The sequence below is a fragment of the Colletotrichum godetiae genome (assembly GCF_030913485.1).
Source record: "Colletotrichum godetiae strain CBS 193.32 chromosome Unknown BDP55scaffold_56, whole genome shotgun sequence".
In the NCBI taxonomy this organism is placed as follows: Eukaryota; Fungi; Ascomycota; class Sordariomycetes; order Glomerellales; family Glomerellaceae; genus Colletotrichum; species Colletotrichum godetiae.
In genome coordinates, this window is record NW_026851304.1 from 105,236 (window position 1) to 126,899 (window position 21,664).

The window sequence follows — 21,664 nt, forward strand, 5'->3', positions numbered from 1 at the left end:
ATATGAAAGAGTTCGTCATTACCTTTTTTCGCCAGCGAGCCCATGTACAGCCACTGCAGATGCGAGACACTGCACCTCCTGATAACCTTGACCCAGTACCTACGTAGCTTAGCAAAGATGTCACAGTACCAAAATACTTAATGAATTTGTTGCAGGTTCAAATCAAAGTCAAGGAGGGTTGATTGAGCGCCACGCCTTGTCTTCAAAGTGATCAATGAGCTCAGTAGCCGGCAGTGGCCTCTGCTAGACCGTCCGATCAACCCACATGAAGAAACCTGTTATTCAGCTATTGCTTCGCGCGTGATCCAAGCGTTATCTTGTCTTTGAAGCCGGCTAGGCATGCTTTCTCCAGTCCCACGTCCTATGCTTTTCACGTCCAATGCTAAAGCGAATAATCGTTTCTAGTTAGACAGGAACGCTGACATCCTAACCTCAATGCCTTTTTCCTATCAAGAATAAGTAGCAATATTGTGCAGTACATTAGGCTAGGTACTATAATATTTGGTAATTCAGATCCGCTGCAATAGTCTAATGAGCTCCATGTTCAATGTTATACTAGACAGGCATAATGTCTTCCAAAAAGTCAGTTTCTCTTCGGCAGCCTGCAGTGACTCTTGCAGCAGCTGCTTCGATACAAGCTCGTCGTTGAGGATATCTTCAAAGGTTTCGTGATTATACATAATTATAAATGTTGGTCAGGAGGTGGTTAGTAAGAATCGGAGTCTAATGCCACAATTCGACAGCCAAAAGATGATGTAGGATATTTACCAGCACTGCCAGAATTAGAATTTCCCATGACCAGTTATCTTGCACGCGGGTAAATTTATATTGCAAGTCGCGAACATCACCTCGATGGATTCTCTAGCCCTGTGAGCAAAGAATGCTTTAACCGGATACTGATAATGAAGTTTAATAACATCTCTTTCACTTAGGGCGCTCTTTCATTATTGCTGGCAAAGCATAGCATCGCCCATGTGTGACTGGCGAAGAGAATCGACGGTGCATGAGTCATAAGCACAATGATCGTTACATATCTCGTCATTCTATCCCGCCACAACGTGGTAACATCGTTTCAAGTTATATAACGAAAGGTGCGTTTCGGCAAACTTTGACACAGAGTTTGTAAGATTTTGTTCATCATGTTTGTCTTATTGCATTGGCCCGCCTAAAAGATAATCTGCTGTTGTTCCTCAGCAAGAGTCAACATGTGAAGTAGTGATCATGTTACCACATATAATGACCTCCAATTACCTTCAACACAAGTTCCCATGGCTACGGCTTCCGAGATAGTTCATAGTAGGGTCTTTTCAACCAGATATACTTACACAACTTATGGGTCTGCATCTTTGTTGAGCATCGATAAGGAAGGATTGCTTCTAAGCACGTCTCTTTCCCCTCCCGACATCAAGAAGTCCAAGATGCGGCAACATCTTATTGAGCGGGAGTCTTATTCGTTGTCTCCTCCTTGGTAAGGACCTGCGTCTAGCATTCTTCGTCCGCGACCACCCCGTACGTGGCAGAAGACAAGCAAAGAGAACCTTCAATGGTGGAACTTAAATGATGTAAGCATCTGATCTTGTACTTTATGTGACGTTAAACCGAAACCCCTTCAAGAAATCATGAGCCTACGTGTGATTGGTTGTAAAAATACGCTGAATAGGCCCTAAATCCATCTGACCTAATTCGGGGGGTGACAGTTGCTTATCAGCCTCTCCAAGCATGACTTTGTCCATTCATTCAGTTGAAGAAACACCTGTACTTGGACTCAAATATGCATAGGCGGTCAGTCGAAGGTTATCGGACGTACAAAGTCCACTTGTCAAATTGCATCTTAAATCCTGAACAGTAGGAGTACTCCGTGGTTGCGGGCTGTTTCTTTCTCAGCATGCAGTCAATCTGTAAGGTGGATACTTTCTCATCACTTAGAGCAGAAATCGACATCGAATGTAGATGATTTGAGTCTTCTTATTTTTGACCCGCGTTCAGCCTTGCACAGCGGTATTGGTACACAATAGTGGCTACAAGACGGAATCTCCCTAAGGACATGCAAGGGCCTTTCTTCAACATGCAGAAGCAACGAGATGTTTCATTGTATGGAAAGTTCTGTTATGCAGATGAGAAGTATTCTACCCCTCGAGGGTATATGTATAGTGATCATGAGATTAGCAGCTGCGGATCGAGCCATGATGACATGTCGAGCAATCCTGGCATCCCAATGCTGGGCAATGCCGGAACCGAGGGAACCAAATTCCATGGCAGCATTTGGTTGTAGCCTTCTGTAAATGATGTTTGAAATGCAGTAGCGGGGTAAGGGTTGTACTCTGGTAGGGGGAGCGTACAGTCGAGTGTGCTGTAGACCGAGTAGGGAATGATAGATGATATCGCGAAAGGATCGGCCGACTCGGCGTACCCTCCGTCAGTGATTGGCGTGCCTAACTCGACTGTGCCTGACGCATCGGGCTGAGGCGTCGAAGGCCGCGTCTCATCTAGCACAATATACTTCAATCGCTGCATGTCGTTGCTTGCCATAGCGTCACGGACTTCCTGCAGCTTTCTGCGGAGATGTTCCACTTCTGATTTGAGGCGTTCAGCTTCCTCCTGTTTCTTCTTGCGGTGCTTGGCCTGAGCATCTCGATTCCTTTTCTTTCTCATCTCTGGCGAAACACAGGTCATATTGGCCGCGAGCTGGTAGGAACTTCCGATGGTTGTTCAACGGAAGCAGACAGTCGATTTATATACTACTTGAGCTTCGTGTAGAATAGCAAAGGCACCAGGAGGTGGCTCGGCGGCACGACAGTCCGAAACCATCGCCATTCTGTTTCAGAGACAAGATTTACATCATAGCCGTGTTTCAGATCACACGTAGGAACGTTTAGACAGGCAACACTCCAGGAGCATGACCTGCTGAATACAATCAAACAAACGCACTAATGGAAGCTTTGTTCACGGTAAACGGCGACAGTACAAGTTTAGAGTGGTCTAGAATGAGGCAGGAGTCATCTCGAGCACAGTAGGAGAGCACCTGGATTGATAATCAAAGCAATGATAAGATAGTAACTGATGATACAGCAAATTCATTCAGTCTGACTTCCAATATGTCCAAGCTGGCGCCACTCAGCCTCCTCAGTAGAGAGACCAGCACACGTTCTGCGCTGTACTTCTTTTCAAGTACTTCATCTTGAATCAGGCAAACAACAGTATTGTACGTTGTCGACATTTCTCTTGGGTCTAGGCCGACTAGGCTCCTTCAAGAATAATTTAAGACGTCAATTTGCGGAGGCCTAAGTGTGGTTTGTTAGCGTAGCTCGCTGGTCGGTGCCAACGTGAGATAACGTTTGATGATTAATCTGATTGATCCATCTCACCTCATTAATAAACGATGGCGAACAGTGGCGGGGCGTTATGGTTAACTGACTACTGATGCCCAGACCAGCCGATATTCTGACCTGTGATGGAGACGTCTCCTGTCTACAAGTAGTCTTATTAGACTTTTGGACACATGATCGAAAGCTCGGAGGGCCAGGCTGTCGTACATTCATCGATACTCTTGCAATGCGAGTCCTTTATCGTGGCTAAGGTGGTGGTTTCTCTTCCCCCTAATCTGATTGAAGTTCATCTAACATTCAGCTGTTAAGAGTCCAGGCTGCACTGTAGCCTCCCAAAGATGACTTCTCGAGTGTGTCAGCCGTTGGCTGAATGAGTAGGTCTCAACTTACGAGGACGGAGCACGCGCTCATTGTTCATGGGACAGTCGAAGCAAACCGTTTAGGCCTTCAAGGCAAAAGGCAATGACATAACACGATAAGATTAAGATGATAGATAGTATTGATACGTCTCAAACTCCAGTTAGCAACCTGGCGTTTGACAGTGACAAGTGACCCAAGTCTGTCCGTGATCGTCGCGGCTCGATCAATGCATTGGCTCGCAACCACAGCAGTCGCTGACCATGAGTCGGCAACGTAGTGTGGGACTTCAAATACACCGGCCAAATCAGTCCATGTGGCCGACCAGACTATCGTTTGTCAGGAGTTCAGTGTTGACGAATCCCAACAAGTCCTCTGAACATGGCTATCACGTGACCGTAGTAGAAGAAGTCGTGAGCGGTGCTTTTCATCGACGAACTCCTCCTCCTATGCCCCGTCTGTGAGAGGTTGTCCTCATACTGAATAGGGCTATGGAATACTCAAAACTTTTCGTTCCGTATTTGCCCTTTTATGATAGGCCATTTATTTCAAAGATGTTTTGATGGCTGAGCTGTTTGCGAAACGGGGAATCGGAAATGACATAATTGGAATGGCAACCTTCTCACATCCATCACCGGGACTGTCATTCTTTTTAGCTGTCTCTGTTTCATCACGGCACGTGGAGTGTTGTGAAATAAATCGAGACTTTCATCGAAGCAATGTCTTATTTCTTATAGGAGATGCCCAAAGCTAACGTTTGAAGAGCTTGGAGCAAATGACCATGTTACATATGGTTCAGCAAAATGACACAAGACGTGTTTTCTTGAGCAACATCATGACACGATTGATATTCTCGTTGCCTCTAGAATACGACTAGTTCATCATTAAAGCTGATAAGCGGCTATTAACTCAGACTGAGCTTTATCCATCCAGAGACTGACTGCTGCCGTTCTAGAGAGTCAGCCGACCAAATCAGTGGCCAAATTGGCTATTGACGCCGAGCGAGCCATCGCCGGCAAATAGCAAACATTGACGAGCCAGAACAGATAACCTAGCGCCTATCAGTTCGTTATTAGCCAAGTTGGCTTTGCAAATATCCACTGCCAACTCCCTCACTGCAGCTTCGTTATCGTCGTCCATCTCAAGAAGCTGAATGAAGAAATATGGGGTTGGGTGGTTTACGCGCCACTTCAGTTCAGTAAGAATGTCCATTTCTAACCGAAAGAAGAGTCTCTTTTCTCGATAACACCCTTCGGAAATGAACCACATAAGCCGTGGAAGAGATGGTACCCGCCCTTTTTCTTCAATGTACTTGGATGCAATCCATAATGCAGTACAGCTGATCAACTTGTAGTATGCCTTCCCACAGAAGCTTTGTTCACAGCAGAACCTGTCGACAATGTTGACCGATAAAAACAGCGTTTCTGGAAGGAGGCCAAGCATAGCATGAGCCACTTGGAGATATCGGACGATGTCCGGTCTCATTTCTTTTATCCCAGCCGGGAAGCGGCTCATGTCGGGCATCGTCTGGGCCTTGGCGTTTGTCAGTTTAGCGGAACCGACCTGAGTGTCAGGTTATCTGAACCTTTGAAGTACATGCCTCTATGTGCTTCATATATTTGAGGATATCTTGAGAGTACTCGTCATTTAGCTCATGCGTTCTGGAGAGAGATAACCTCTGCCTTTTCGCGATGGGCACCTCGTCGGGGCTCCCAAGCTCAGTAGCATCTCGCTTGAGCACCTTCCGCATGGTTGCAGGTCGGATGTTGAGTCGGGCTGCAATGGAAACAAGAGTGAATAACAATGTAGAAGTCGTGGTTCGGGAATCTGGTATATGAGCAAAGGACAACAAGTCAGTTCAAATCTGGTGGTCACATGGTGGCCTTCACATGTTTTCTTTATTGCTCCCTTTTCCCCTAGCGCCTGTAGATCTAGGCGTTTTTATGACCCAAATAGTTTCAAAATAATAACGATCGCAGTTAAGGTGGCGCGTCAGCAACAAGAAGGCCGTTTTCGAGACGTGAAGCAGAAAGCGGTTACTTCGGGAGGAAACGAGTTCGATGGCTGTCATAACCAGTCTTTCCATAACAGTGGCAGAATAGTGAATATACTAACATGATACTAACATAGGTGAGGAAGAGGGACTAGCCACTCAAAGCCCACCGCAGCAGATGGGGTGTACGTAGTGCAGAGTCAAGATGGACGTGTCGTCGATCTATCATAGCTGGCGGCGATAATATACGCGTTGGAAAGCCAACTCTTGTTTTTGTAAGCTTTATGGCATGCGCAGCGAACAGGAAGATTCCTCGCCAGCTGTCGGAATAAGCAGCAAGATAACAAGCCATTATGCCATCTCCGGAAGACTTTCCGTCTACGCTGAAAACTCAGGACCTCTATGGCTACGTCCAATAGTGGCGAGCGGCGCCGCCGAATGCAGCACTACTTCCCTGACGCGCTGCCATCGGTCGCCAAAAGCATCTTGCGAGGGCAGAGTCGACAGATGTCGATATGCTATTTCGCGCGGCCGTACCATCTACCCTATCCAATCCTCCTGGGGGCACATGCTACTTGCGCCAGCGGATCAGTATTTGCATTGATAGCAATGCGCTCATTCACATGGATTGACCACCATCTCCGCACATTTCACTTTGTGCACTTCAGAGTTCCCCGATCCCCTTGTTTGTTTCCCACAAGAGACAATCGTCGACAATTTGCTTGAAGCCGCAGACAAGCGAAGTACAGAAGGGACCCGCCTCATTGAACATGGGCCGATCTATCTGGCTTGGTCTGAGCTTTCCGGGTGTCTGGGCAATGTTGGCACCCGCGACGATCAGGCTACCGGCTTTCACTGCATTTAAGACCCAACCAAAGGCTTAGAAAGCTCGATTTACAGATTAAATTAATTATCAGAAAAGCGTGTCCGCATCCCGCTCGCGTTTGAGGGAACACATCGCTATTTTTTCGAGTGGATCCCGAGCCTGGACCATGCACCACCACCGATCCTTTCATCGATCTGCGTTTCCTTATGTTCCGTGCACATGATCATCAGAATTATGCTTCGAGAATTGTGTTTGCAAGGTTCCACACATATATTGGCACACCAGGAAAGTGCTATCGCTGTTGTCATCTCTACTTATCATTGCAGATGACCATTGGTTAGGAACTCGGGATACCTCATCATTACTTTGTCAAAGACTACCTAATAAACGAAGAGCGCGCCCCCGCAGCCCCATTGAGGCTGCACGATGCTTCTCACGTTAGCTTCATGCCCACGTGAGCCACATCAACTTTGGTACTTCCCGGTTCCAAGCTTATGGTCATAAGCAAGCAAATCAGCAAGAGCTTTGCCATAGCACTCGGTTGAGTTGTTGACTTGAATTCCTCCGTTGAGCAGAATTTCTCAGATCTTCGAAAGTGGGTAGCCGAATAAACCCACGATTTAACCCTCACCCGTATGCTATGGTTAATGCCACCATGCCCAAATCAGCCATCGGCCAAGGACTTTTGATCATGCCACGAGCCCCTGCGAAGAAATATTGAACGCCCTGCAGGCGAGGATGGCCGATAGTGTGCTGGTGCCTCACAAGTCCCTTCACACAGGAAAAAAGCCTGGTTGGCCTCCAATTAACCTGCTCACGTGCTGGTTACCGAAAACAGGAAGTTATAAGGACTCGTCAGTCATGGAAAGGTTGGTGCATGTTTTGCCAAGTTGTTTGTGTCAGTAGGGGCTGTATACATGTTGCATTTGAAGTTGACCGACGGGGCTTTCACAAGCTTTAATACGCTGGTGCTTCCTCAGAAACAAAATGATTGCCTGTTCACTCGCTGGATTACGACGAGATACTATTCACGTTTGCGAAGTTGCCAGACTTTGATTGTAATTACTCTATTTTCGATCTTGATCGTCATACCTATTTGCCCGACCATCCAAGCGGACTTACCATAAAAACATATTCCCATCTACTTCTGGTAGCATTTCCGTCCCAGTCGCCGCTGCTGTGCAATGGTAAACGTAGTTTGCCTGTGCAGTGTTCATCAACGAAGCGACAAACCTTTTGCAGGTCGGTAACAGTGAAAGCGTCCATGAACCACATCATTGTGCGGCGAACAACTGCAGGTCTAAGATTTGGGGCGTCAATAGATGTGGCAGGCACTTTCGGTATCATGCGTCGGGAAACTCGACCGCCTCGTGGTTGAGACGGCCAATTTAGGGCTTAGCTGTGACTGATGATTGTCTTGGGGGACTTGCGATTGTTTACACTTAGATGTCGACAATCCGGGCAAGGGACGTTGTGTGGCTGGTGTCGAACCATGTCTGGATGCTACGCTCATAACTAGTGAGGCACGGAGGCGATTGCGATTCAACGGACTTACAGCGTCGGCATCGATTAATTGGGGGCATGGCCTGCTCGATCACACTGTCCCTCCTCCTCTTCGCTGGACGTCTTGCGGTCGCAAGCGCTGCGGCTTGATTCTTGACCTCGCTGTTTGCCTCCATTCGTGCGATGGGTCCGAGCAACGCTGCATTTTCTCCATCATCCTTTACATAGCGGCAGTAGTCCATCAACACATCAGGCGCATCGGCGCGAATCTTCGCGGCTGGCTCCCACGAGACGTCCTCTCCCTCGTCGGTATATCCAAGCCATTGCACGAGCACTTGCCATTGGCCTCCAACATGACGGTGTTGGAGCAGCCGGAAAGGGTGATAAAGTTCTCCAATTCCTAGGACATCTTGACGCGTCTTGCCCCGAAAGCTGGTCCAGTAGTTGTATAGCAAAGTCGGTCGATGCTCCTGGATATCCCATTCAGCTACATCTGAGCGGAAGCTTTCGGCGAGGACAGTAAGGGTCACAAGCGTGGTACCGGCATCGAGGGTGTGAGCAACAATTTCATCGATGGCGTCATAGCAAAAGTCTGCTGAAGATTCTGGGTGTTAACGAGGGCGCACGAAAACGGGGTTTGGGGCACACAGAGAAAGAACCATGAAGGATTCAGAAGAGTCTCGTGCGTTTTGTAGGTTTCGTACCTGGCTGAGCAAGTCCGACAGAGGCTCTTCCTCGAACTATGACTTGAGGTGGATGGTGGCACGTTTGATATAGCGGGAGGAACAAGCAAACAACAACAAAGTCGACATCAAGCAGCAGCGCGATGCTGTGGGAAAGTTGCACTCAAATCGTCAGTAAGTTGATCGCGTGTAGACGCGTCTGTGTTAGGCGGTACCTAAGCGACGTACATCAGCGTTTATTCTGGACCAGGCTCGGAAGTTTCCCCCTTGGATTCGCGCCCGACCGCTCCGGCGGGGCCGACCTGCCGATCAATGCTGCTCATATCAAGATCCGCTTCAACATGCCCTGTTCGATGAGTCCCCGTCAAAGTAGGAAGCCCATATGTGTGATCAATTTCATATGTTGGTCCTGGCGTCTACCGGCGTCATGTCTCCTCGTGCCTTTAGTGTGGCGGTGTAGAGGAGACTCCCCTGGACGGGTCGCAATAGCTGCTGGCAAGACGGATGGTTAGCCCGCGGTAGTTAGGATGATGCTGACTCCTAACGAATCCATGAAAACCTCTCCAACCAACACATGACGGCGTTGCTGTGCTGCGCAAGTACGATCTGTGCATTGCACAGCCCTCCCGATAGTCACGTCGTCTCAACGGTACCGAATCTCATTTGTTCGTGTCTATCTACACAAGTCACTGGTTATCAGTAGCTGACAACCGATTCGCCCAGGCGGAAACGTGTCCGCGTGTCGTCAGCGCGGCAGCAAGCTCATCGCCAAAGATCTGCCCTCTTTTCTTGGGTTTTGGGCCAGTCGTTCGTTCCGGGGCCGCCGGTGTGACTAAAACTTGCCAAGTTGCTGAGGCACTTGATAACGCTTTGTTGATCTCTAGCAAGTACCCAGCGACGTACTGCCTGGTGATGCCCCCATCCGCAGCCCGCAATGTCGGCATTCAGACCGTAATGGCTTACCAGCTGGTCGCATCCTCGCACGGGAGATTGCATGCCAGCCGACGGCCAGTCTACTACATCTGCTGTCCTTGTGTAAAGTGCCAGTTGCTGTCTGAGTGCAACGGATGGTGAAGAAGGTAGATCGCGGGAAGCCACATCCCTTGGGAAGGATTTGACCCGACGTCTTACCGTCTCATCGGTATTCGCCGGATCAAGATGACTCGCATGGCATGTCGATGAGGATGCCAGTCGTGGATACGGCAAGCCTAGTTGATGGAGTAAGTGCTCGCCGAGGACATAGACTGACGTCAGATGAGGCAAGTCGTTAGCCATGAGAGACTCTGCTAGATATCTGTAGTGACTGGCTATTGTCCAAGACCCGAACCCTCTCGAGTCGGCGATGGTGAGCTCGAAACGGAGCTTTCGCAAAGAGGTTGACGCGAGTCGTTGGGCGATCGCTCCGTCATTCAATGGCCTGGAGACTGTAGCTTTGACGGCGAGTGTCCGTAGGTTTGAAGCTGCCGAGAGTGCATCCGCCAGAGAGTCAGTGGTCACGCCCGTGCCAAGCAGAGCCAAAACGGTAATCGTGTTTCGGGTGTCGGATCGGCACAGGTACTCAAGCAGGCCGCGTCCGGTGACGGCCGGGGTGCTCCGCAGAACCAACTCTTCTAAGCACGGGAACGGAGGTGACCCGTCGATATGGCCGAGACAGTCATCTGAGAAAGACCTCACTCCTTCAATCTTCAGCGCGCGAAGGTTCCCCAACATCCCTAGTGCATGTCGCAGAACGCAGGTGGCCATCTCTATCTTGATCAACTCCAGTACCTCCAAGTTTTGCCACGTGTTGGCATTGGCCGTTCCCGTCAAGGCCCTTTCTGCGCCTCCACGGTATGTCATCTTTCGGAGGTCTCGACACCTGGCTTCAACGGCCAGTCGAAGGGTGCTATAGCGAGACTGATCGGCGAATAACCCCGACGGGAGGTCTACATAGCGAATATTTGGGAGCATGTGGACGATGCGAAAGAGGTCTGGCCCGGCCGCTTCTCGGAGCATATGAGGCAGCTTGAGATATTTGACTAATGTGCTTAGGCGCGGGCCGTTGTTGCACAGCGTTCGGCGAAGTAGTCCGAGGCGAGCCGTGAGGCCATCATCCGGGTCGGCGTTGCTTCTCAAGAAGCCCCTGTGCTTGCGCTGCCCCGAAAGATGAGCCTCAAGCGGACAATAATGAACGGCATCGATGCGAATGCTCTGGTAGCTGCAGCGAGCGAGCAACGCCCAAATGTGTCAGTCAGATTCTGATCCAGCGCCTCCCCTAGCTTTCGCAAAGATTTGTAGAGTCACTTACAGTATGCCCGTTGCCAGATTATGCCATCTCTTGCAGACACGGGCGCAGTGGGCCAGATCCCTCAGATCGCATAACGCGCAAGCGCCTAAAGCAGCGCTAGTCTCGCACGTCTCGTATGTGTCATCTTGAGCGTGCGGACAGACGAAACGCATTATACTTTGGAGGATGGCATCTGGCAGGTCACAAGAAGGTTGGACGCAGAGGCCGGGTTGGTCGGCTTTACGGAATAATAGTTGATGTTTGGCTTGGAAAGCCGAACTGGACCTGAATCTCCGGAACAGGCGCATCTCGGTTTGATGTGAACGGTGGTGACAGCGGCCGGGGGAACTGCCAACCCGACTCCACAGTCAACGATGCGTTGAAAGAGCACATCTACCTGCGGGCCCTTCTTATTGAGAACAGCAGCAGCAGCTTTGGCTCCCTTCACCTAAAACAATACAGAACCCATAAATCGGCACACTATGTTATCTTGTGAACACGATAGGTAACGAAACCAGTGACTGTTACTTCAGCGTTCAACATATGTTGAGGTTACCGGGGACGGGCTGTTACTCTTCTCTCTTTCAACACTATCGTCATCTTCAGTATCTCAGTGAGTACAGTGTATCCAGCATCTGGCTTATCTACTATTCTCTCTGCTCGTTGATATGTACGTAAAGACACCCATGATGCGCTTGCTGATATTTGCTACTTTTCTGAGATAACCAGGCGCGTACTGACCTTGGAAAAACGTACATGCTTCTCCTCGGCGATCCCTGGGAACAGTCAAGCCATGATCTACGTTCGTGTTCCAAGTCAGGAGAGTCGGTCAATCCCTTGTTCACGCCGGCATTGGGGAGCATTTCAGCCCACCCTTCGTTGGACCGAAACCCTACTATGGCATCTTCCCGATCCAACGTGAACGCTTTGGGACACACGCGGCTTGCCTGTCTTGATGCCGCCCTGGCCAATGACCTCACGGAGAACGTGCAGTGCACCACAGGTTCATGAGCACAGAAATAGGACTCTACCGACGTTCATGAGCACACAAATAGGACTCTATCGATAACGATTCTCTCCGATCCCCAACCTAATGCTAATGCGATATGTCCTCACCAAGAAAGCGCATCGATGGCCGGCTGGGTTACGCAGATGCAGCGCGATTGAGCGTATTCGCATAGCATCTCAAGTACTATCTGCATGCTGTATTTGCCGCCACCGATACGACGGCTGAGTCAGGTTTGAGCCGGTAACAATCAGCAACAGCCCCTCATGGACAGGGCCTCCACTGGCCGGAGCTGCGGGGAGGCATGCAACGGACTGTCCTACGAGTAGGACTTTTGCGTCACCACTTCACTCAGTCATGCTATAAAAAACGCATATTTCAAGAACTTTGGAACATAACAGGGACTAACTTTTAACGTTGCGCATCTCGCCCTCTGCATTGGTGGGCTGTCCAAGACCATCCCGCTCGAGCTTGCGAAGAACAAAAGTGGAAAGAAAAGAGGCCGAGTTGTCAATAGTGATTGGATATGCGGGTACCGTTGCCGGCCTCGTTCATCAACTGACCATTGTCCAATGCACTCCACTCATGTGCCATGATGCATACGTTAGGAATTCCTGGTCCTTGCTCAAGCGCACCAGCACCTCGCGAACAAAGGCCGATCTGCGCAGGGGCAAGAACAGCAAGGCCAAACATCTTTGCCCCTGATCGGTGTGTATCCACAGCGTACAGACGGCCTCGAAACCAACAGTGTCTTCCAGCGCTTGATGAGCGTTGGGCATAGAAGCACGCAATGGCCTGTTTCTTGTCCTTCCCATTTTGGATTGGGCAAACAATCCTTGCCTGGTCTACTCCGGGGACGCTTCCCCGGCGATAGCGGCCCAGGCTTCCACTCTCGGCCTCAAATATTTGAGGCCACATCGCCGCCACGCCAGGGAGAAGCTGGGTAGACCGCCAAGGCTAGCACGATGCCCCACGCCGCGCGCCAGCCCACCATAGTAAACAGGTTCTCTAGTTTTCTGTCACGCCCGCAATATTTGCTTGGATGATTGATCTTGTAGAAGACGACCTGACTTGTGCGCTTTCCTTCGTCGCGGGCGCCTCTGGTCATGGAACGGGGAGAGGCTAGGCAGGGTTATCCGGAAGCAGAGAGACGAAATCGTGCCAGAAGCACACCTCATTACACACTATGGCACTTATGCGTTGATAGAGACACTTGGACGAATTCTTACTGACCGTCGTTGATGGCCAAAAACATACGTATCATTCCGTTATTCTACGCCAATGCCTGCGTGTAATTTCAGGCCTTGCTTGTCACCAATCCCCCATGCTAGTAGTATCGCTTTCTTGACTCACTCCCGTTGACCCGTTTGCCGGACTCGAGGCTGTTTTCGCAGAGTACGTCCGTTATAATATTGGACTTGCGGGCTTTCGAGATTCCCGATGACTGCGTCTCATGCTGCTTTCCACCAATGATCTTCGGCAGAACCTTTGCATTGCTATATGCGCTCCTTTATATCCCTAAAAATCGATTCCGAGCGCACCAACAACACCGTGTGCCCCGCTGAGGTTCTGCGGCATCTATACACAGCTTGCATGCTTCCGGGTGCAGAAATTCTGCATGGTGTTCGTTGCACCCGAGGATAGGCCATCCCTCGCCGTCTTGAATGGTCCTGTGATCGCATCTCGCGTTCCCATCGTCGTAAAGCCCATCATTGCCGACTGTCTCGGATGCCGTAACAGAGGTTTCATGGCGACGTCGTTTGCCTGACTTCTCATGCATGTATTCGGCCTGTCTCTTCGTTGGAGAGGTGGGGATGGACGCAGGTGGCGCTAGACAAGAAGGACTCTGTTTTTCTGTGTCTAGAGCCAAGTCATCAGCGTGGCCTACTTCCATGAAGATACCTGGACAAGGCCGTGTTGAAGCAAGTGGCTTGGGCGACGCGCAATCTGAGGGAGCCGGGTCGCCGAGTATGAAGTCAAGCTGCGATGTTAGTGTGAGCTGATTGAGTCGTGTAGATATTGCTTACCAAAGTCTGCGTGCTTGGCAAGGCCGAGACCATAAGCCTATGCTGAACAGACGCATCGTAGGCCTCCTCGAGCTCTACCAGTCGCTGACGGGCATGATCTTCTTCTTGTCGACACGCAGTCAGTTCCTCCTTTAGCTGTGTCCTTCGGTTGCGAATCGCCGCAATCTTTCTTTGGAGTGCCGGTGCCTCCTTGTCCAGGTCGCGCTTAGCGGCAGCTTCCCGTTCTTTTGCGCAGCGGCAAATAACATTCAGATCGCGGTCGAATCGCTCCACTGCCATCCGGACTTCAGATAGGACCATTGTTGTCGTGATGTGAGGCAAGTGCTGCTGTGTTTCGCGGATGTATTGGACAAATCAAGTCGGACCGAAGTTCTGCAGCCGAAGCAGACCAGCCAAACGCGGGGAAGGCAATAGACTCCTCGCGCTGGGCAGCTTATCAACCCAACAGACGCGAGATCGGTTACGCCGATGGCCCTCTGAAGGCTCAACGGATTCAGCGTCTTGGAAGACGAGCTAATCTTCCAATTGGCTCATGGAACCGTGACGTTGCAATGGCGCCAAGTTGTGATGGGTTCGTGCGAATGGTCTGATTTGCGAGAACGGACCAAAGTTAGGTCTCGTCAATTCTGGTGCGTAGAGCGCCCGGAGTGTTCGTGAATGCAAGCGTCATGATGCTAGTCGGGACCGGGGTGATGTTTCGCTGCGAAAATCGCTGAAGTTTTCGTGTTGGAACCGGGGTAGCGTTCACTTTGGCGGACTTGATTTGCCTTCTGCGACGCAGGTGCTAATTGGGGTGATGTTTCTTGGAAAACATCTGAAGGTTTCGTGTTGGAACCGGGGTAGCGTTCATATCGGCGGACCTTGCTTGCTTCTCGAGGTGCTTCCTCTGTTGGAGCCAGGATGGTGTGAATGTGCAAACTTGCTTTGGCCAATGACCAGACTGTCGGGACACTCTCATTTATACGGCAATTATGTTCACTCAGAGATCCAGTGTGGGTGGTGACTTGCTTCGTCGGCCTTCGGCCTGCACCTGTCCCGAATCTCCGCTTGCTGCTCGTGCCTTCAACCAAAGTGGTTTAGTGAGATACGACATGGAGAGAGGCACCCGGGACCATCGTTGATACCTGCATTACGTCAAACTCCCACACAGTTAGGCTGAAGCATGCGCAAATCAGCAGCCAATCTTCAGTTGCATGCCGCAAGGGTCCAAGATCTCGACGAAGCCGTTTGCTCCTAGGTTCGTTATGCACGCTGCCTAGACGGCAAATTGGGATGTAGGGCAAAACAGGTCTAGTACCAGATTACGGCGTTCGGAGACTGAAGCGAGATAATCCAAAATTTGGAATTTGACGCAAGGCCGGGCAGGAAGCAGAAGCTCCACGGGGACCTCAGATCTCCGCGCGGTATACGCATTGACGCCAGCATCTCAACAAGCCCACTGTTTACACTGCATCGTTACGTTCAAGTCAGTCATGTGTCGAACGCATCCGTCAGATGTGTCAAACCGAAAGGTGTGTTACGTAACGCACCCGAACCCAGCACTTGCGTAACGGTGGCGCCCTTTGTGTCGTTATAAGCGTCTGCTGTAACTAACTCTGCAAGATAAGCATCCGTTTATTGGCAATGTTTAAATCTCTATTAGAGAAAAAGGATCCGCTTTAGGCGCCGACGGTAGCGGCTCAAAGACATTGCCTCAACTTCATCGCCAGCTATCTGTGGCTACGTCCAGAGCAGCCCATCGGCGAATCGGTCCGGAAGAAGAACTCATGAGAACAGTCTGGTATCGCCTGGGTTGACACACAGTCCCAATGTCGTTCGAGACTGCGAAACACATCACTAGCAGACGAAGACCGAAGAAACGGAGAGTTGCGGGAGCTACAGTGAAGACAAAAAGCGTGTCTGGCATGTGTTCGCTAATGATGCACTGGTGTTATACACTCGAATGGCAGAGAACCCTTGCGCTTGAACGGGTTGCATTATCACCAGGAAGTGAAACAAGCCCGATTAATCAAACGCAGCCAGAAAACGCAGCCAGCAGCTGGGGTGGCAGACAACATCGTCCACGGCCCGCTTCCCACATTATCACTCGCTTTTCGTGTCTGAACGAATCACCTGAACCGTACATCGGCCTGCTCCCGCAAATGACTCCTGACCCTTACAATCGACAGACAGTCCGCCTGGGCCATCACTCCTCGCAGTTCGGGCTGGCCAAGAAATGCCAGCAACATATCGGCAGCCGCGGCGGCTTCCCTTGGCGTTATGCAGTGTGTGAGCTCCTGGTCGCAGGTCTTGGGTGAAGTGCTCCGGGGTCTCCCACGTCGTTCCCCTTGCGTCCGCTCCGCGCATGCTTCATGCTCCAGCCCTATCGTCTCTTCCGCTCGCACATACCTATCCTGAACCCCCGTCTCCCAACTGTGTTTCTTGCCTTGCTGTCTCTTGGACCGTTTTTTCAGAGTCGCCTGCTCGAACAGCGAGCGGATCTCACTGTGCTTCTTCCTTCGTCGCGATACTCTCATGGCCAAGGCTGACTTGCTCGACGACGAAGAAACGCCAAATCGATCTTCGAAACCACTCTTGATCGTATCCCAGTCCTGATCTTGCAGGCGTTGTTCGATGAGGTACTGGTCGGCGACGTCGATTTGGAGTTTGTCAACTAAGTCTGGGTCGAGGATACCCTCTTCTACCGGATTGGGTTCGTTCCCACCGGAAAAGACAGTATCTTCTGTTGAGTCGAAGTCTGCTGGTTCGAACGCCTTGGGCGATCCATCGTTGAAGTGAGAAAACCCTCTTGGGCAATAATCGCCGTAATCAATTGTGAAAGGCGGCGGCGGCGATTGCCAGGCAGAAGTGTCCGGCTGATGTGAAGGGACGAATGAACCGGTCCACTCACCCACCCGAGATGTGTCCCGAGACACTGACACGAGTGCTTGCTGGTCCGCCGAATGTCTGGCCATCGTGCATAAGAGCCTTTCTTGAGTATCGAGTCCACCCAAATGGTTATGACGACCGCCATGGTGAACTTCGTGAGGACCAAGTTATATGCGCCTTGCACGTCCGCAACAAAACTTCCCTCTCGCCTAATTTTTCTTGGCATCTACTGTTAGTACAAGACGTGGGCTACCACTAAAGTCCTTAACAGCTGAAAACCCTTCACCTCTCGCCTCCAGCGCCCTACCGCGATGGCTTCACAGCCTCCGCCGGGCCCTGGACCGCCGCCGGCTCCCTCGGCCGGCCCTGATCGAGGCTCCGGAACCCCTCCGGAGCCGTCCCCAACCTCAAGGGCTAAACGCCGCCGCGGTGACGAGGCCCAGCCATCCCAGCCCAGCCTCGTGGGAAGCCAGCCTGACGCCTCTGCAATAACCCCCTTACCGGCTAAAGGGCTCTCAACTGTGAATGGGACAGCTACTGGAGCTGTCCTTATAGCCCTTACTGAAGAGGCCAAGCATTACGAAGCCCGAAAGGATGTCTTTATGGCTATCGCCCAATCTGTCGACAACGTAGTCTCTTGCTTTGAGGGGCCTAGGAAGCAAATCGCAAAAGAGGCTACAACCTATGTAATTCAAGCTTTAAAAAGGATCATGGGGAACGAAACGGCGACTCCGGCCCCGAACCGGAACTGGGCTAACGTGGTGGTGGCCTCGGCTGCAACTGCAGCCACGGCCCCGGCCCCGGCCCCGGCCCCGGCCCGCAACCGAAACCCAACCCAGCCCCAGTCCCAGACTCAGGCTCTATCCCAGCCAAAGGAGGACCTCCGGGTCTTTGCCCGCGTCCCCGAAGAGGGTCTAACGGCTGCTAGGAAGCACGCCCCTTTTGTCCTTCGTCGGAAGGTCTGCCAGGCCCTCAGCCTCCAATTAGCAGATATTCCACATATCTACCACATTGCAACTGGCTACTCACTGAGACCCCTGAATAAGCAGGTCCAGCAAGTCCTCCTCATGAACAAAGAGAAGCTGGCAGACAGTCTTCGAGCCTATAAGGTTGAGACCCCTACTAAGTGGTTCACTTACGTCGTCCCGCGCTGCCCTGCTAAGCTGTGGACTATCGAAGGGGATGCCCTCGACCCAGCCACTCTGGTTGAAGAGGAGGTCTTTGCACAGACGGGATGTAAACCTATCCGGGCCCGACAATCCCAACTTGGTACAAACCCGATTACAAACGAAGTCTCCTGGATCATCTCTTTCTCTATAGAAGTACTACCCTTCAGACTTTTTAACCAAAGCAGCAGGTCCCAGCCTATTCAAAAGAAGAAGACCTTGATCAGACATGACCCTGGCTGCCAGGGATATCATTCGAACCGGTACTGTAACCGACAGCTACTCTGTGGTAACTGCGGCCGGCCCTCAAGCTCTCATGAGACGGGGCCCTGCATAGCTAGACCCAAGTGCGCTAACTGCGCCGGCCCCTTCCAAGCCAACCATAAAGACTGTCCAGCAAGGCCCCTAGTAGTTAACGGTTCCCCAACCCTCCCAGGTCGGAAGGAGCTCTCCCGGATCCGTAAGGCTGGGCAGAAGGCCTATGAGGCACTCTATCAGAGCAGCCAGGCTGTCACCCAAGACAGCAACACCCAGCAACCTAACACCAGTGTAACGAGCCATCAGCCCGGCTCAAAGCGCCCACGCGCCCCTACCCCTACTCAGGACTCAATTATCGTAGCGGATGTTTGTGATGCGGCTAGCTGCAGCAGCATGGATGAAGATGAGATTGGGGCTGAAGCAGAGGGGCTGCAAGCCCCTGACGACCCAGTCCTACCCCTCTTACCTAGCCAACCTACCCTAGCGCCCTCAAGCAGCAGGGCTCAGCGGCTGGCGCAGAAGCCTGATTACAACGTTATTAATGCCTACACCCACCTCGACCTCGACTCAGAGCAGTAGGCAAAGGCCAGCCTCCCCACGGGTACTACGAGTCGCCCAGTGTAACGTGGGGAAGAGAAGCCCAGTTCATACAGCTTTCCTAGAGCTCTGCTGGGAGGATCAGATCGATATAGTATTGATCCAGGAACCCTGGATAGGCTATAGAGATAAGATGCAAATCAACACACACCCAGGCTATAACTCTTATGTGCCAGTTGATTTCTGGAACTGCAGAGATACAAGGCCTAGGGTTATGACCTATATACGCAAGGGTCTAAGGCTGCAAATACAGCAACAAAGACTTACCCAATCAAGAGATATCCTATGGGTGAAGGTTAGCAACTTTACCATTACAAACATCTATAGGCCGCCGGGCGAGCCTATCAACCATACAACAAGTGCCCTCTTAGGCTATCAACCGCCAACAGGAGCCCTTATAGCTGGGGATTTTAATGCTCACTGTCCCTACTGGGAACCCGGCGCCCGTAGTCGGAACCGGGGAGACGATATTGCAGAATGGGCCGAAGGCCACAATCTGGAGTTTATTGGGGAAGCTGGGGCTCCAACTCATACTCATGGGCACACCCTCGATCTAACCTTTTCAAATATTCCCTTTGCAGAGGCCCACATCAGCCCACACCTACACCCAGGGGCAGACCACCAGGCCATTACAACAATTATTCCTCTAGGCAAAGTCCAGGAACAGAGACGCCAGATTAGCCATCTCTCAGTCCCAGACACAGCCCTACCTCGACTTGCCGACTTAGTAAAGGTAGGAGTTTCAGCCCTACCTACCTTAAGGGAGAAACCTACTCCAGCAGAATTAGACTCTCAAGCTACCCAACTAGTCAGCCTCCTCTCTACAGCTATCCAGGCGGTAGGGAAGAGACGAACTAACCAGGGTAGGGGAGCACCCTGGTGGACAGAGGAGTGCTCAGAAGCCCACCAAGCTACTATTGAAGCCCGGCGCCAACAAGCCCAAGAGCCTGGGTTAGTAATACCACCGCCTATCCTAGAGGAACAGAAGGCCTTTCTGACTACAGTCAGGAAGGCAAAACGCGCCTACTGGGCTGCTAGGATTGAGAAGGCTGGGTCTAACCAGGGCCTTTATCGAGTACTAAGCTGGCGCAAGTCCAGCTTGGCTACTAAAGCCCCATCGCTAGTAGTAGACGGACAGGCAGTCGATAACAGCTATGACAAAGCACAGGCCCTACGGAAGGCCTTACTAGAGAGATTCGACGCTGCAGACGACCTACCCGGGAACCCTTTCGCTGTTCCTGTAGTGGCAAGGCGTCTAATACCCTGGCAGCAGGCAGTCAGCATAGAGGAAGTGCGCCAGGCGACTCTCACAAAGGCCACAACCCCTGGGATTGATGGGATAACTACAAAGCTACTACAATGCACCTGGGGCTTGATAGCTGCACCTATACAGCAGCTCTTTCAGGCCTGCGTTCAAACGGGCTACTTCCCTAGGACCTTCCGCAAAGCAGAGGTTGTTATGATCCAGAAGGCGGGGAAAACAGACTTCTCAAAGACTAGATCCTGGCGTCCAATCTCACTCTTATCCTGCTTAGGCAAAGGCCTAGAGCGGCTGATAGCAAAGAGGATGGCTTACCTCACCATCTTAGAAGGAGTTGCGAGCCCACAGCAGATTGGGGCACTGCCAGGAAGGGCTGCAGTCGACCTGACAACCTGTCTTACCCATGAGATAGAAAAGGCTCTAGACTCAGGGCTTACTGCAACTCTAGCAACAATGGACGTCAAGGGGGCGTTCGATTCCGTTCTACGAAATCGACTAATTATCAGGCTACGACAGCAGGGTTGGCCTGATAGGCTGATTAGGCCGGTCTTTACCTTCACCTCCAGCCGAACTGCCCGAGTCAGGCTAGAAGACACTACTACAGAGGACTTCCCCCTATCCTGTGGGCTGCCACAAGGCTCTCCGCTATCACCTATACTCTTTCTGCTTTATATAGCCGATATCCTAGCCGACGACCAGAAGCTACGGTTTGGCTACGCAGATGATATAGCCCTGCTGGCCTCTAGCCCATCTCTAGAAGATAATGCTGTAGCGCTTGGCCAGAAGATTACTCAGATCCTCAACTGGGGCACTGATAATAAGGTTGCGTTCGACCCAGATAAATGCGAGGCAATCCATTTTAGCAGGAAACATAACCAGACAAAAGACGTACCAGACATACAAGCAGGAGACCTAACTATCAAGGCTTCAACTAAGCCTATACGATGGCTAGGGGTCTGGTTTGATAAGAAACTCACCTTCCGACACCACGTTGAAACAAAGGCAGCAGCAGCAAAAAAGGTGGCCAAGTTCCTACAGCACCTATCAAACACCAAAGGGGGGCTCCCAGCGGCTGCGGCACGACAAGCTGTTATTGCCTGTGTCCTCCCAACAGCCCTATATGGAGCTGAGACCTGGTATGCAGGTTTAAATAGATCAGCCTGGAACAGCAGCAGGGCCACTAACCAGGCAGCTACCGTCAGTACGGGGCAGAAGAGCCTAGCCAGGAGAGTGGGAAAAGTTATAACAGCGGCAGCAAGGGCTATCCTACCTGTCTGGAGGACCACACCAACCAGCAGCCTCATTCGAGACGCTGGCCTGCCTACAGCAACAGTAGCCCTCGAAGGGGTACGCCTACGATTCGCTACACGCCTACAGAGGGTTGACCAACAGCATCCCCTAGTCTCAAGGCTCCCCCCGCAAGGGCAGCGGCAAACAAGGCTGCAAAGAACAGCAGCTCTCTTACCTAAGTGCCCGAGGCCGATACTCCTACAGCCACAGTACCACCCAGGACCACGGGACCCTACA

The 21,664-nt window shown here is 51.4% G+C and overlaps 6 protein-coding genes across 6 annotated transcripts; all 6 read right to left on the reverse strand.

Annotated features, from left to right (window-relative positions):
* Nucleotides 1-2,154: 2,154 nt before the first annotated feature.
* On the reverse strand, nucleotides 2,155-2,673 carry BDP55DRAFT_636623 (uncharacterized protein; the record flags this gene model as incomplete). Its single annotated transcript, XM_060572912.1, has 1 exon — nucleotides 2,155-2,673. One exon carries the CDS (start codon nucleotides 2,671-2,673, stop codon nucleotides 2,155-2,157), a length of 519 nt encoding a protein of 172 aa, XP_060424555.1.
* A 1,804-nt stretch (nucleotides 2,674-4,477) lies between these two features.
* Nucleotides 4,478-5,925, reverse strand: BDP55DRAFT_678444 (putative G1/S-specific cyclin). The gene is made up of 2 exons (XM_060575995.1): nucleotides 5,284-5,925; nucleotides 4,478-5,216 (listed from the first exon to the last, which is right to left on the reverse strand). The coding sequence occupies exons 1-2, from the start codon at nucleotides 5,431-5,433 to the stop codon at nucleotides 4,656-4,658; spliced, it is 711 nt and encodes a 236-aa protein (XP_060424556.1). The 5' UTR covers nucleotides 5,434-5,925; the 3' UTR covers nucleotides 4,478-4,655.
* Nucleotides 5,926-7,501: 1,576 nt separating this feature from the next.
* BDP55DRAFT_331530 (uncharacterized protein) lies at nucleotides 7,502-8,914 on the reverse strand. Its single transcript, XM_060566850.1, has 5 exons — nucleotides 8,710-8,914; nucleotides 8,547-8,600; nucleotides 8,058-8,475; nucleotides 7,933-8,005; nucleotides 7,502-7,802 (listed from the first exon to the last, which is right to left on the reverse strand). Exons 2-5 carry the CDS (start codon nucleotides 8,586-8,588, stop codon nucleotides 7,595-7,597), a joined length of 741 nt encoding a protein of 246 aa, XP_060424557.1. The 5' UTR covers nucleotides 8,589-8,600; nucleotides 8,710-8,914; the 3' UTR covers nucleotides 7,502-7,594.
* A 968-nt stretch (nucleotides 8,915-9,882) lies between these two features.
* BDP55DRAFT_535571 (uncharacterized protein) lies at nucleotides 9,883-11,157 on the reverse strand (the record flags this gene model as incomplete). The annotated part of the gene is made up of 2 exons (XM_060567878.1): nucleotides 9,883-10,885; nucleotides 10,976-11,157. Coding segments are annotated over 2 exons (1,185 nt in total), but the record flags the coding sequence as incomplete, so codon positions are not given.
* A 2,575-nt stretch (nucleotides 11,158-13,732) lies between these two features.
* Nucleotides 13,733-14,287, reverse strand: BDP55DRAFT_732974 (uncharacterized protein; the record flags this gene model as incomplete). Its single annotated transcript, XM_060580010.1, has 3 exons — nucleotides 13,733-13,806; nucleotides 13,863-13,941; nucleotides 13,988-14,287. The coding sequence occupies 3 exons, from the start codon at nucleotides 14,285-14,287 to the stop codon at nucleotides 13,733-13,735; spliced, it is 453 nt and encodes a 150-aa protein (XP_060424559.1).
* A 1,808-nt stretch (nucleotides 14,288-16,095) lies between these two features.
* Nucleotides 16,096-16,941, reverse strand: BDP55DRAFT_732975 (uncharacterized protein; the record flags this gene model as incomplete). The annotated part of the gene is made up of 1 exon (XM_060580011.1): nucleotides 16,096-16,941. The coding sequence occupies one exon, from the start codon at nucleotides 16,939-16,941 to the stop codon at nucleotides 16,096-16,098; it is 846 nt and encodes a 281-aa protein (XP_060424560.1).
* Between the last annotated feature and the right edge of the window lie 4,723 nt (nucleotides 16,942-21,664).